This window comes from Cupressus sempervirens, chromosome 3 (genome assembly GCF_028749045.1).
Source record: "Cupressus sempervirens isolate cs-2001-9-10 chromosome 3, ASM2874904v1, whole genome shotgun sequence".
Classification (NCBI taxonomy): domain Eukaryota; kingdom Viridiplantae; phylum Streptophyta; class Pinopsida; order Cupressales; family Cupressaceae; genus Cupressus; species Cupressus sempervirens.
In genome coordinates, this window is record NC_143120.1 from 13,879,576 (window position 1) to 13,895,645 (window position 16,070).

Here is a 16,070-nt window from a genome sequence, read left to right on the forward strand (position 1 = left end):
TTCAATTCAATTGACCAATCAATTCATAAGATTTAAAAGATTAAAACAAATTTCAAATGTTTATATCTTTTTCTAATTTTTCATTATTTTATAAATCACACTTTTCATTCATTCTATTGGACCATACTATTTTTGGCAGAGAGAAAATTTAATTTTCTCCAACAAAAATACAAACATTTTCTAACAAGTCTATCATGCATTAGTGAATACATCAATTACAACTTTATCTTTTCCACATCTGTGACAAGTGGATTGAAAATTACATTGATGATTTTTTTGTCATTTGTAAGAAAATACAAATATTTTCTAACAAGTCTATCATGCATTAATGAATGCATTAATTACAACTTTAAATTTTCCACATTTGTGACAACTGGATTAACTTTTTTCAAAAAATAATCATTTTTATTTTCCACCTCACAAATTAATGTCTAATCAATATTAGTTATCACTATCTATTTTTCTAAATATAGAGTTAAATGTTTTATATTTATTATAATTAGTTTTACATTAATGTTTATTTTTGTCATTTCTAAAATGTTATTTCTTTAAGTTTGTAAACTATATTTTACTAGCTACTATTTTACAATCTCATTCTAATTTTTTTAATACCATTTTACAAATTGTAAAACTAATACTACCCTTCAAACTAATTAGATATTTTGGTAGTTTGAATTAAGTAATCAACAGTTTATTTTTTTAAATCAAATATTTCAACTTATAACTGAATTGGTAGAAATGACTAGTTCATCCATATAATATAATTTCTATTGTTATTTATATATTTTTAAAATAATATAATTATTAACATTTTTAAAAATTCTCTTCAACTCTCTCTATCATTCTACCTTTAATTTTTCATATAATATCATATCATTCTCTTTTTTAGCTCTCTTCATATTCTTCTTTTCCACCTATAAATCTCCATTTTCCTTCTTTTCTAATTATTGGCAAGAACTTTGATTCATTGCATCTCTTGTATTAACTTACAATTTGAATTAACATAGTAATAGGTTGCTGAAACAAGGTTTGCTTCACATGCAATCGTTCTTAGATGACTTGAGAGGGTGAAAGAAGCATTGCCCCAAATGGTTATTAGCAACCAATGGGGTGGATGGACGAAACAGAAAGAGCTAAAACTGTAAAAGATATGATCTTGAGTAATGATTTTTGGAATAGGGTGGAATATGTATTAGAACTCACCGAACCCATCATATCTATGCTTCGGTTTGCCAATACTAATGAGCCTTGTTTGGAGACATATATGATGCCATGGACTACATGCTAGAAAGCATGAAATTGGTAAATTTTTGTATACAATAATTTATCCTTGTTTATTGAGAGATTTTGATTTTTAATTTTAATTAAGTTATTAACACTACATTAAGATAACTTACATGTACAACATTTGACATCCCAGGTCATTCATAAGAGAGAGCGAGATCTTAAGGAAACCTTGTACAATCAGGTGAAGAAAATTGTTCTACATTGTTAGAACAAGGTGACTACACCTTTACACCTCTTGGTATATGCACTTTCTCCCTGGTATTATAGCGTTGAGATACTTTATGTTCCTAGTAGAGTGGCACCATACAGAGATCTTGAGTTTGCTAGTGGGTATAAGAAGGCATTTAGCAAGCTCTTTAACGATCCTAATGTGGCATCAAATGTTAGGAGAGATTTTGTAGATTGTCTCAGGCAAAAATGCAGACCCTGATGCAATCAATGACCAAAGTAAAATGGATGTCATTGGATGGTGGTACTTACATGAGCAAAGTTACGTGTACCTCCAACCTCTTGCCATTAAGATCTTGTCACAAGTATTTAAATTTATTTTTTCCTTTTCTTATGGCCAGTTACCTTGTAGAATTAACACTCCTAAACTCATATTGTATTGTAAATTACAATTTCTAATTTTTAAAAACTTGTGTTGGTTGTCTCTCTAGGTTGCGAGCTCTTCTGTTGCTGAGTGGAATTGGAGCACATACTCCTTTATCTACGCAGTGAAGCGTAACGGGTTGGGCTCGAAGAAAGCAAAGGACTTGGCATTTATTTACAACAACTGGCGCCTCATGTCATGCAAGGATCCAAGACAAGAAGGGGTCAAAGAAGTTGTGAGATGTATTACCCGAGACTTCTAACTTGGATATGACTGTCCAAGATATATCTAGAATTGACTTGCAAGAGGTTGAGTAGGACGAGGAGGATGTGGTTGCATTTGAGGCTAATGGAACTAGTTTGAATTCCAATGATGAGGAAAGTGATATAGATTAAAACGAAGCCATTGATCCCTCCTATTTTGATGACCCATTTGACCCTTTAAGGGTATTTGCATCTTTGATGCTACAAGTACATGATCATTGATAAACTATTGAACATTTGTCATTGACTCATTTATCACTATGTTTCAAACTTTATTATTCGTCAACCTGATGAACTAGTCTATGTTTTGAAATTTCATTTTGCATTTTAGTAATTCAATTTATGATTTTATTTACAACATTAACATAGATTAATGAGTGTTTATCTTTGACATTTGGCATTGACCAATAATCAAGTAACATTGATATATTCATACTATGAAATGACTTAATAAATTAGTTTTACAACTATGCGAGTTTCTCCTTTTCTTTTCTTTTTTGCATATATATATATATATATATATATATATATACTCACGAACCCACCCACTTCGCCAACCCACGAACCCAAATCCGAATCCGTCCCTGAACTTGAATCGGCAACTTAAAAAATAAACAAACAAACAAACATTTGAAATGATCAGAAATATATTTTATAGTGCACAAATTCCAATAAGTAATAGCAAATGGAGGAACTTGAAAAACATGAATCTACGTAAAAATCAGAACAGATTTAAAACTAAAAAATATTCTATGAGCTTCGCTTCACTTCAAAGTCTCATTGCCAAAAGAAATGGCTAACCATAATAATATACAAATACAATGGCATCTATAACATATCAATCGAGGGAAGTACAAGATATCCAACCACCTCTCCATTTGAAAAGCAGAAATATAGCTCCAAAGTTGCAGTACTTAATTCCTAAACTTGCATCAGAACAGTTATATTGCAACACAATTTAAATTCCATAGATAAATAGTACACAAAGATGTCTCATGATAGCCGCGCATAATCGCGTTCCTTGATAGTAGTCCGCATAATTCTATCCCTCCAGTTTTAAGAAATCATACCAAAAAAATAGGCCTACTAGAGTAACATTTCGTGTATAAATTTTAACTGTCTGCTTAACAAATGGTGATAAATCACTTTGGAATAATTTAGGTTTAAATACCAGCCATTCAATAGGCATGGACTTAGTCTAGAATATAAATGAAAAATCATCCAGATAGTTTATCCAAGAGAAAACCTAAACCAACACTGGTCAGAGCTACAAAGTCAAAGGCACTTTAGCAAGCAACTTTGAATGTATGCATTATCTAGCACATTCAGAATCTGCATGCAGCACTGTCTGCCAAATAGTTCCTCTGCCACAGTCTAGTTGGAGATACATAGAAAAACAGATATTTATATTGGTTTATAAATTTTTAAAAAGAATTTTAAAGAATGTGGACAATGCTAATGCTGAACTGACAGTTATACATAACATAAGGGTTATGATTCATGAATTAAATGTCATCTACAAAAAACTGAATTACAAAATTAATTGACTACATGCAATCTGCACATGGAAGCCAGGAAAACAAAATAATTTGTCTTAGCTAAACAAATATTCTAGGTAGACTCCACTGCTAATATTAATTACTTATTAATTACCAAAGTATAACACAACTCCCTTGCAAGTAAAGATCAAGAAAATTATCTATTTATGACCTACAGCACATCTTTTGTGCACTATTATTAATGATCTGTCCTCAACAGGCCTGTGAGCTGTGATCTATTGGTTGGCAACTTATCTAAACTAATACAAAGGATGAAGACTCAATTAGTCTGTATCAGGGTCGCCATCAACAATATCTGGGATTGCATCAGAATCTGATTCAGCGGTGGAAGAAATGAAATGAGATTTAAAATGCAGTGGGAGTTGTAAATTTCTAGCTCGTTGGCCTTCTGTTTCTAATCTAGTTTCAATTTGCTGCTGAGATTCAATAGCAGTTGCCCCTGTTTGTACTGCTTCCATGACATTAGTTTCTGTATGAATCGCTGTTGCAGACTCAGACAAAACATTGTCCCTCCTACTGCCCGTTGTTCCTACATTTGCTTGCTCATTAAGGAGATTCTCTGCTGATACTACCACTGGTAGTGATAATGATGAGACTGCACTATCAATTGTTTGACTTCCAGAAACAGCCAACAAAGCATCCTGAGTTACATCTACTTTGTTCTGCTGAGCTTCAAACATACCCATCAGCTCAATTGTATCAGTTTCCACTGAATCCCTAGGAAAAGTTCCCATGTCAGGTTCATTATGGGGATTGCCGATACCTCTAACAGCTATAGAATGTACACTGCTATCAATGGATGGCTGCACTGAACCCAAGTTCTCCATTTCATCAATTGGAGGGCACTGTAATTCTCTATGCTCTGTCAATGACTGAACAATACTCTCAATTGGCATTTCAATGCTGTCATAGAGGTTATTCTGATCGGCAACTGAATCGTCACCATTTCCAAGCCATCCCAAATATGTTTCATCATCTCGATAGAAATCATCTTCTCCAATCTGCATACTATGCTGACCAATCTCAATCGAAGACCCAAAAGGCATTGCGCAAGAAGATCCAAGTATAGATGGACCACCATCTGAATTTGGAACGAACATGCTAGACTTTTGTACACCCAAATCTATATTTCCTTCAATTCCCCTTCCTGATGCTGTGCCAGTAGCCATGACTGCAGGTGGGGCACCATATGGAAGGCTGCGTGGATGAATAAGAGGCTCAAGAGCTAAAAGTGCATGCACACAAAACTCTGCAAGTTCTGTTCCAGATTCTTGTCTCCCTGCATGATTTTGGATACATAATATACTGGCATGATCAGGTAAATTTCATTATTTTAAGTGTGGAACATGAAGCAACTAAGGGTTGAGAATAAAAATCAGCATAATCACTGGGACACAGCTTGAATGCATTATATGCAAATGCCTGAGCATGCCCGTGTGTGTGTGCGTGTGTGTGTGTGTGTGTGTGTGTGAGTGAGAGAGAGAGAGAGAGAGAGAGAGACCTCTACGAAACAGTGCAAGTCCTTGTGACAGGTAAGGGGGTCTATGACAAGAAGGGGATAAAAAGGATGCTAAAAGAGCTCTGTATGCAGCAAGTTGAAAATCTGCTAGAGTATTTGATTTTGATTCTTCAAAGAAAGAAAAATCTTCCTCATTGCAAAATTCTAGTTTTGATGAGCTAGATGTTGAATTCATAGCCACAGTAAGCAGGGTCAAATCAACCTCTGCTCTCCACCGATCAGAGCGCAAAGCTCCACCCTGCAAGAAAGATCAAAATACAAATAGTTAATATATTTTTAAAACATATAATAACAGTGTCCAAATATGTCCAAAGGTACCATTGCAAAATAAAATGTATCTGCAATCAAAGATGATAATATCAAAAGGTAAAGAGTCTTTTTGGTCAAATGTGTTTTTCCATCAATAATATATTCAACATATATATTTTTGGAGGCTTTTGTGCTTTACTAAAAACATTTGACTTTAAATTTTGACCAAAGGTACATATATTGATCTGAGAAAATCCAAGACACAGCCCCATGCTCTGGTTGCACCCAGATCCTTTACAGCATTTTAAAAAGGGGAAAAAAATATAATAACAAACTAATAATCATGGAAAATATTTCCATATAGCACAAGTCCTATATTTTGTGCAAGAGTTTACAGTACAAAAAATAATTCTTATAAACATGTAAAATATTGAGCCGTTTTATTTCAGTGTTTCAGCATACATTCATCACTAGGAAGAGATGTTTCTATCAAAATGTTGAAATTTGATAACTCGGTTCCTATACCAAAACCATATTATAACAATTCATCCATGCCATGTTCATGCAAAATGAAAGAAATATACATAAATTTTAAAGGTGGATAGGAAAAAACAAAACAAAAGGTAAAGGTTTTAGTCGTAGAAGGTAGCTTTCTTCTTATTCTTGCATCTATTTTATTTCTTAAGTTCCAAAGATCCTCCCATGTGTTCATCTATCTCTGAATTGTTCTCATTCATAGCTCATTCACATTTATAACTACATACAAGAGAAGCAGCAGGTACTAATTATTTATAATTTATACAAAAATATGCAGACACAAGGAAGCAGAATCTAGTGGGATAAATTGAAGATTTCAAACAAATAAACATACCACAGTAAGCAATGCTTCAAGTGCTTGAAGAGCACTAGTTTGAACTGAAATAGATGTCAAGGCATCATTTGCATCTGAAACTTTCTCCAACTCAGAGAATACTGAAGATTCAGTTGATAAACCTTGGATTTTCCTCCTCTTCCGTGGGTTGCTTTCCAGATCACCTCCACTTATGCATGCAGAACTTCCTTGCACTTTTGTAGAACTTAATGTACCCCCACAATTTGAAGCCTTTAAATCAGCTATTGAATTGTAAATGATAGCTGGTGCAAGATAAGAAGCCATTCCTGTTCACAAGGTGCAAAGTAAAGCTAAATTAGACAATATCGAGAGCAATATTAAACTCAGTTCACCATCGTCATTCATTGGAGCTAAAATAACTACATTAGACTAATTTTACAGCTTGAGGATTTTCACACACACACACACACACATTTGTTCCACAACGTTTCAGGGATGGGCATGCGAAACTCCAGAGCATTTCTTGTGTGTCTGTATATAAATGTCTATGTTCCCCCAAGTTTCCAGTATGGGGACGGCGGGGGACGGCGGAACGGGTTTCCGGGACGGCAAATTTTTTTGGCGATTTTGGGGACGGGGGGGGATGGGGACAGCTATATATATAGGAAAATTTTAAAATATAGTATATACATTGAAATTTGTAAATATACATGTCATTCATATGAAACTAAGCACAAAGCATGTCATTTAAACATTATAGAACCATAACATACAACATTTGAATGCCATCTATGAAATAATATCCGATTTTAGTATTTCACTATTTAGTATTTTAGTATCCAATTCTCAAAATGTATATCAATACAATATCAGAGAACACTGAACAATGAACATTAAGTTATTAACCATTGTCAATATCATACTCATAATGATAAGCATTTCTTGTGTGTCTGTATATAAATGTCTATGTTCCCCCAAGTTTCCAATATGGGGACGGCGGGGGACGGCAGAACGGGTTTCCGGGATGGCAAATTTTTTTGGCGATTTTGAGGACGGGGGGGGATGGGGACAGCTATATATATAGGAAAATTTTAAAATATAGTATATACATTGAAATTTGTAAATATACATGTCATTCATATGAAACTAAGCACAAAGCATGTCATTTAAACATTATAGAACCATAACATACAACATTTGAATGCCATCTATGAAATAATATCCGATTTTAGTATTTCACTATTTAGTATTTTAGTATCCAATTCTCAAAATGCATATCAATACAATATCAGAGAACACTGAAAAATGAACATTAAGTTATTAACCATTGTCAATATCATAAGACTCATAATGATAAGCATGATAAATCATAAATTTGAAAATCAAAATCAAAATATGCCCAAAGCTATAGGCTGCCATAAAGTAATAAGTATCATATACTCAATGTATCATAATCATGTTCATGTTCAACATAAAAAAAAAAACATAAAAAATGAAGCAAACTGCTGCTCCTATTCTGCCTCTACTAATCCATGGCATCAAAATCAGAATCCTCCTCACTATCATCCTCCACAGGAAGCGTAGTCTCATCTAATGGAACCCCAACCAATCCTGGTGCTATGTCATCCTCATCTATCTGGGCCACATGCTCAAGCTCAACATCCCATCGCAAAGCTGGTGTCTGCCTATACTTTGGAGTCTGGCGATCGGCAAGTCGAAGAGCATGATGCACTATCACTAGCTTCTCCGCTCTTTTAGATGTAAGTCTATTCCTCTTGATAGAGTGGATATATGAATATGTGGACCAGTTCCTCTCTGCAGCTGAAGAACTAGCAACCTGTGAAAGGAGGCGACCAACAAGTATCTTTAACTCAGATGTATCTCTCCCATGCCAAGTCCACCATCCAATAAGATCCCTCTGTGCCAAAACAACTCTATCCAACCTTGCTTGTGGCTTACCCAAGTTTGGGCCAGGCAGGTTGGTGAAGTCAAGGAACTGTGCACGAAGAGTAGAGGCATCTTGAGCTGAATACATCTTATCAATTGCTTTTGTGAAGCCATCCAAAACCTTAGAATCATCACATGGGAGGCCCCTTCCACCCAACTGTGCGTACCATTTGGGATTTTGAGAAAATGCTGCCATATGAAGCAGGGTATTCATTATGATCCACCTCCGTGTCACAATAGGCCTAATATGCTCCTCATAAAAGCCCAATGTAGGATCCTTTGCCGCAACAATTCTCTTCATCTTACCCAACATGCTGTCAATAGTCTCATAGATCTCTCCTAAACTAGGAGCATCAGTATCAACATATCTAATGACATCAACAATGGGTGCTATGACAGAGCAAATGTATCTGCAAGATCAAAATGCCAAAAAAAAAAAAAAATCAGAATTAGAATTTTAAGAATTTTAAGATTATTAGTAAGAAAATCAACAAGCAAAAGACTAATAGTAAATTTAAAAACCAACAACTTACTTCATTGTGGACCACCAACTCTCATCAAGGATCCTTTGTCTCACCGCTTTTCCTTTAGTGGACTTAGAATGAGACCATCGTCCCCACTCTGGATTCACCACCATCAATTGAAGGGCCTCATACACCTCAATCATCCTCTCCATCAAGATGAAATATGTGCAATACCTATAGCAACAATTAAAAATTAAAAATTTAAACTTAAACATTAATGATTAAAATTTAAAACAAAAAGCATCACATGTAAGTAAACTTATAAATAATTTTTTAAAATAACTTAAAGTTAAAACAAACTAAAAGTAAACTATAATTATAATTGACATACCTTGTCTCGGCTGGTTTGAGGAACTCCTTCTTAGAGAAGGACCTGAATAGAGCAAGTGAAGTGTGGTGGTTGCAAATAAACATTTGCACTTCTCTAGCTTCTAGCACCGCTTGCTTCACCCATTCAATCTTCCCTATGTCCTTCAATGCATTGTTCAAGGAATGAACACAACAAGGGGTCCAAAATATGTGCCTATAAGCACCCTCTATCATCAAACCTGCTGATTTGCACACAGGTGCAGAATTTGTGATAACCTGTACAACATTAGAGGGCCCAATCTCCTCTATGGCATCTCGCAAAATGGTGAATTGAAAATCTGCATCCTTCTTTCCTGAGCAATCTATGGCTCTCAAAAAATAAGAGCCAGCAGGGGATGTGACAATGGCCGATGTCTAACATCAGTCCACCCATCCATCACAATAGAGCAGCCTGTCCTAACCCAAGTGCGTCTCATATTCTCAAATAATAAAGCAACCTTTGAGTACTCTTCATCTAGGATAGTGGTTCGTAGCTTATGCTCACCGGGGAGCACAAATGAGGAATTCATGCTCATAATATCTTTCACCATTTGTTTATAATAAGTGGAACGGGTTGCATTATATGGAATACCATTAGCAACAAAGAATCTACCAATGGATGCCTCACACTTCTCCTTTGCCTGTGCATTAAACATACTTTCCACCAAGCCCTTCTCATTACTACTTATCTTTCTCTTCCCTCTAGACCCACTAGGGCTGCCACTAGTACCAATGGCAGATGAAATATGCCTAGATGATTGTGAGGGAATGGATGGTGATGTCACTGTCAAATTTTGCCCCTCCATTTCAGCCTCTAAATGCAATCTTTGACATTCTAATTTTTGTTCATTGGTTAGGTTAGGAAAAGCTTTGACTCCTTGGCATGTAACACCTAAAAAATGTGACTTCACTCTTGTATAGCTGCCCCTAAAATCATCAAGACAAACATGACAATCCCACACCCTAGTCCCTCTCGAATTCTTTTTATCTTTTGGCCTAAGTGTGACATATTGGAGAAGAGGTTTTTTCCTATTGAAAGGACCCTTTGCAAAATTCTTCATAATGTCGGAAGGGCATTTAAACAAATCAGCTTTAGGATTGGGTTTTTGCCTAGTGTCACTACTAACAACATCAACCTCTACATTTTCTTCTTCACTACTACTACTTGTACTCCCACTGCTGCTTATTGTGTTTAAATATGCAATTGAATAGATATATGAGCTGAAACAATGAAAAAATTAAAAAAAAATCAGACTTTGCAAGCTACAAATTTATTAAAAAAATGATAGATGAAAGCACAAAGAGTTTTATACTTAGTGGACAAAATAAAAGATCAAACCCTTGGTCAAGCTCTTGGAAGCAAAACTATTACCTCCGCTATTTGCAAAATGAAAACTTCAGCCGGCGGCAACATAAAATGAAAACTAAAGAATGGTTAAAACAATTTAAATGTGTTGAGTTATATACATTTTAGGGTTTTTGGAGGAGTGGGGCCCACTAGCCGACCAAAAAAGACACAACAAATGTTTTGAGCTTGCAAAAAAGGGGGATGGCCGGCCGTACCCGGTACGGTTGGGGGACAGCTAGACGTCCCCTTTCCGTACCGGGGACGGCTGGCCGTCCCCCTTTTGTCCCCCCCACATCCCCAAGTTTCGAGGACGTCCCCTGCAAAAAAAGAAAATTTGGGGATGGCTGGGGGACGTCCCATACTCGTCCCCCCGTCCCCTTGACGTCCCCGTCCCCGAAAAGGGGGGTTTTAGGCCGGGTAAGCGTCCCCAGGGAACATAGATGAATGTATATATGTATGTACATGTGTGTGTGTGTGTGTGTATATGATTTTTAAAAAATTCCAAAATATATTATGTTATTTTAGAGAGGGAAAAAGAGAGAGATGTCAATAACCAATAACAAGAAGACTATATATAAACAAAGAGTTACAGCAGTAGATGACAATGCAAATGAATAATAGCAGCAGTATAAATCATGAACAGTAACAGCATTAGAACAATAGTTTCAAAGTTCAAACATCAAATCCATGGTCTATCAATATGAATATCCAAATCAAAATGTTTCAAACATGTATGCAGAAGTCTCAAGCGTCAAAATATAACAAGATATTGGCACAGCCTATGAAAACAGGAAACTTCTGACATAGGTAAGAAGTATATGTTCTAATTTTGATCTCTTTTTATCATTTTAGGGTTAAGAAGACAAATGCTTGCCCTTGTGGGACTCCCATGTTGCTACTTTGGCTAAAAGTTTTTATTTTTTTAATCCTTTTTTTCCCCAAATCCTAAAATCATCCCAAGGCACAAGGGACAACAGGCCATCCCAGGAATGGATAGGTGATGTTTTGGTGTCCCCTATCTGCTCTAGAGACAGCTAGTTACATATGGGAACCTTTCCTAGCACTTTTGACAACTTTTGGTAATTGGGAGTGGCTAGGGGATGTTTCCTCTACATCCCACGTCCCCTCCCCAGCAAGCTGTCCTAGGAACGAATAGGTGATGTTTTGACATCCCCTATCTGTTTTGGAGATGTCTAGCCATCCCCAAATGTCTGGGGACCTGTTTGGCATTTTCAACACATGATGGCAATCGGGGACAGTTGGGGGACATTTCCTTTACATCCCCATCCCCAAAAAGGGGAGGGGATGGGCATAGGGGATGCATTCCCATGTATCCTTGATATGTGTATGTGTGTGTGTGCATATGAAAGTTTGGAGCTAATCAGTTATTTAGGTGTGCACATAGTTAATATATTTCATATAAGATATTAATCATGGTTTGATTATTTTCTTTATGGACACAACAAATGTTGCATGGATATGGATATGGATACAAATACAGATACGACATTAGGTATGGATATGACCATTTTTTAAGACTCACAATATGGATACGGCTGGACACGACATTAATAAATAATACATATACATATATTTAACACAGTTTTCTAAGTTATTATAGGAGATTTTCATTACTTCAAAACCAATATTGACACATAAATATTTATAAGTTAATTTAACACTTTACAATTTGTGAACATAGTAGAGTTGCATTATGTAATGACCCTCCTCAAATCTGCTCTCAAAAATGCTGATGAAAGCTCAATGAATTTCATCAAACAATTCACATGCAAGGGACGTATGACTAATATAGTTTTTCAACTGGCTTTAAATGACTTTTTTTTCAATTTGCATCAATGAGATTCTTATGCTAGAAGACTCCAAATGGACTACACAATGGCCTAACATGAGTGTGCTACTAATTTTGACAATATTCAGTGCATATATATGATCTAAGCATGAGAAATGAACACCTACAGCCAACTGGCATTTTTACAAACAGTTGGTATGCAAACTAACTAGCTGATAAATAATGATATTGTATTGCTTAAATGACACCAGCAACTATTATCTTATTAATTTGCAATGAAATTTCTAATACAATGCTCATGAAATATGGCCAAGACTTTTGGCATTTACATGGATTTCAAAATGATAATGCTGGTGTAATGCACACTTACAGCTGAAACTTATAACACCCTAAAAAGCAATATTAACAAAGGAGCCTGGTTGTAGATGGCTGTAATAATTTCCTTCAATACTGCCCCTTCTATTTTTCTTTTTCGACTGCTTTTTCGGATCCGCTTTTTGAACTGCTTTTACGGATTGTTTTTTCCGCCTGCTTTTTCGGTTCCGCTTTTTTGGGCTACTTTTTTGTATCTGCTTTTTTCAGACTGCTACCATGTTGAATCTCAAGACCATATCTTTCAATGGCGTCAAGATTTCCAGCTTGAAGGGATTTCGTTCTTCAAACTATTGAAACATAATCTCCAGAAAATTTTCCAATTTCTTTGATATTTCCAAGCATACTAAAAAGAAGCTCTTCCCTTTCTTTTATAATGTTCTCACAAGAGCTCAATCCTTCATTTTCTCAATATGGGATAAAACACAACTCCCTTTATGTAACTTATGTCTCCAATGTGTTATAAAATAAAGGGGACTCTTTTAATTTAAATATTTCCCACAAACTATAGTCTATGCATTAATAAAGTTAAATATTTAAACTTAACTTTATAAAATAGCTTTATCAATGCATAACAAATCTTATCAATGATAAACAAGTCTTCTTGTAGATTTTAAACAATTACCATCAACATACCGCTGCCATTGGATGTCCGACCATATCCAAGATGACTTACTATAAATAGTAAGTATGCCCAAAGTTGCCTCAAAACCCCTCAGAAAGACCTGCAACTGAAACTGTCTAGGCCAAATGGCCTCTAAGTCCCTTTAATGTCCTGGTTAGCCTACGGGACCACGGGGAAATAGGCTAACGACAACATCATGCTATGAATGCTAGAAAGGGGACATTACAATCCGCCCTTCCCAAAATTGCTTGTCCCCAAGCAATGGTCAAACAACAACCCAATCAATCCACCAAAATCCCAAATGTAGTCATGAACTATACTGCTATCAGTCAACATAAGCTCCTACAACAACCTTTGAAAATTAACCAAGAGGAATCCATAATCAAATTGGCAAATACAACTCACCCAAACTCCAAAGTCAGGAACCCATGAGAAACAAGCTCTCGAAATATCAGAACCCAAGTAGAGTAGATAACCCAAACTGCCAACATAGTAAATACCATCAACACATCCCACTAGCCTATGTGGAATGTACAATACAATTTTGCAACAACGATGAATACTCCCGCATGAAACTGCACCAAGTACAGAGAATCCACACACTGCACACCTACTACAATTAACACAACTCTGCAGATCACCGGCCACTATCTCATAACCATAACACCCATGCACTGCTGATGGTGAATAGTCATTACACGGTAGATAGCAAAAACGAGAGCCCAGACCAAACCTGTCTCCCATCTACTCCTCAACACATGGATCAAAAACAAACCGATGAACATATTCTACAGTATAATGCCGGTAAAAAGAACCAATCCCAATAACAGACTCATCCTGCAGACGTGATACAACCAACTGTGACTGATCATTGGCTAAGTCAGAGGATGATATAGCCAAAAGTGCAGAATCAACAACAACATCACTAGTCTTTGTGCCCTCCAAGTCAAACATACCACAATGCTCAGCTGTAGCGCCCAACTCAGTTGAACCTGCCTCCAATGGAAACGGACCAAATATGCCAATACTAGTGTCATGGATAGATATATCCTCATCTCCACTGCCTCTATCAACCTCGACCATGGACATCCTCGGATCACCAAATACCGCGGTCAGTGACTGTACAGAATCTGGTAAAGACTGAAGTCGTTCCAACTCCATGGTCACCTCAACTAAATGAAACTGTGACTCCTCGAAAGCCAATTGTGTACTCTCAAGAAACTCAGAAGTCACCTCAAGCTGCTGAGTAAGCTTACTCAATTCATCTTCCTTGATCAATAATGCGTCATATGCTGCACTGCCCCACTCCATAAGATAATCTCTATCGGCTACCAACTGCATATAATTCTGTCTCAGAATCCGAATAGCCTCCCATAAAGAGTGGATCTCTGTCAAGGAAAGATAACTGCCTCCCTGCTCATCACTAGCAGGAGAACCCCATCCATAAACTGCTAACAACTGACGAGCAGCATCGAAATGCTCGCAAGCGATAGAAATGTCTCGCTCGCAAACTCTCAGCTGACTAGACACATGATTGTGCTGACTAGTCAAACTCCTATACTCTACCCCTGGTACACTGTCCAAAGGAGTAACTTCAGAATGGCTATCATCTGTAATACTGCCATCCAAATTTTGTAGTCCAACTGCTGAACTTGTATCATCAAACGGAGTGACTGAGGCATCAACATAAACCTCAGTATCAAAGGAAACTGTTGAGGAGACTAAGTCCTCAGAATTGTCCACAACTTCCCCTTGGGTGTCATCTGTAATAATCAGATCCTGGGACTCTTCTGTAAACTTTGTCATATCTGAGAGATCATCGACCCATTCCAACAAGAATGGTCGATTGGATACATGAACAATGCCCAACAAAAGTGTGTAAAAACTAATTCTAGCATCAAACAAGCTACTGGCATGGATGAGAACTACACTTGGCAAGCTACTAATCAAGTCCATGATGGCGCAACAGATACTACTACCAAAGAATGATAAATATCTCCGGTCAAAACGATCCCAAGTACTAAGATAAGGATCCCAACATCTAATCCATGAACGCAAACCAACTGGCAATTCAAGTAAACTTCTCACCTGGGTAATGTGAACAATACCAACTGACTTCACGCACCTGTCTACAGTCTCTGAATCCGAAGTGTGAATGCTAGATGTACTCATATCATCATCAATATGTGACCCGACTATAAAAGGAAACTGAGTCCGTGCTATATGCGCTAACTCCCGAACTGAACTCACCTCAAGACAACGCTCGTCCACATGTCTCTTAGAATCCTGGAGAGCCAACTTCATTGCCTCCATGCCTTCCTTGATCTGTTGTAAGTCATCTAAAGAAGAACCTGTTGTGACTCCTTTCTGTCTCTCCTGCAGTTGAATCATCCAAATGTGATTCTCAATCAATCCATCTATCCTATCATGATGAGATAAAGCCGTGACAATATTCTTGTCCCTTGTCTTCAGCTGGCGTGCCAAACCAAGTGAAGAGCTACTAGCCTCTATCTCATGTGAAGAAACATCCAACTGTGCCTGATACTCACTTTCTGCAAAGTCCTGAATGCTCACTTTCTAATCAACTGTACTATCCTCAAACATGACAGTATCCTCAACTGCTGTAACTTCATCCAGCCCAGCTGTACTGGAATCACTATCTGTGTCAATCACACAATCCGGTGTGCTTGTGATATCACCTTCTGATGCAACTGGCTCAACCTGCACAACATCTGAAACCCCTTTTGCCTGTGAAGATGATGCAGATAAACCATTACCTGAAGATATGCTAATGT

The 16,070-nt window shown here is 36.8% G+C and overlaps 2 protein-coding genes across 3 annotated transcripts in view; both read right to left on the reverse strand.

Moving 5' to 3' along the window:
* Positions 1 to 3,598: 3,598 nt before the first annotated feature.
* Positions 3,599 to 16,070, reverse strand: part of LOC149564498 (proline-, glutamic acid/leucine-rich protein) — a 200,349-nt gene continuing 187,877 nt past the window's right edge. For both annotated transcript variants that reach the window (XM_089818038.1, XM_089818040.1), the window contains exons 11-13: positions 6,341 to 6,627; positions 5,203 to 5,458; positions 3,599 to 4,980 (exon numbers count right to left, since the gene is read on the reverse strand). In XM_089818038.1, the coding sequence (XP_089674164.1) occupies positions 3,965 to 4,980; positions 5,203 to 5,458; positions 6,341 to 6,627 (1,559 nt within the window). In that variant the 3' untranslated portion in view covers positions 3,599 to 3,964. The remainder of the gene's footprint in view (positions 4,981 to 5,202; positions 5,459 to 6,340; positions 6,628 to 16,070) is intronic.
* Positions 7,667 to 8,825, reverse strand: LOC149564499 (uncharacterized). The gene is made up of 2 exons (XM_089818041.1): positions 8,782 to 8,825; positions 7,667 to 8,658 (listed from the first exon to the last, which is right to left on the reverse strand). The coding sequence occupies exons 1-2, from the start codon at positions 8,784 to 8,786 to the stop codon at positions 7,827 to 7,829; spliced, it is 837 nt and encodes a 278-aa protein (XP_089674167.1). The 5' UTR covers positions 8,787 to 8,825; the 3' UTR covers positions 7,667 to 7,826.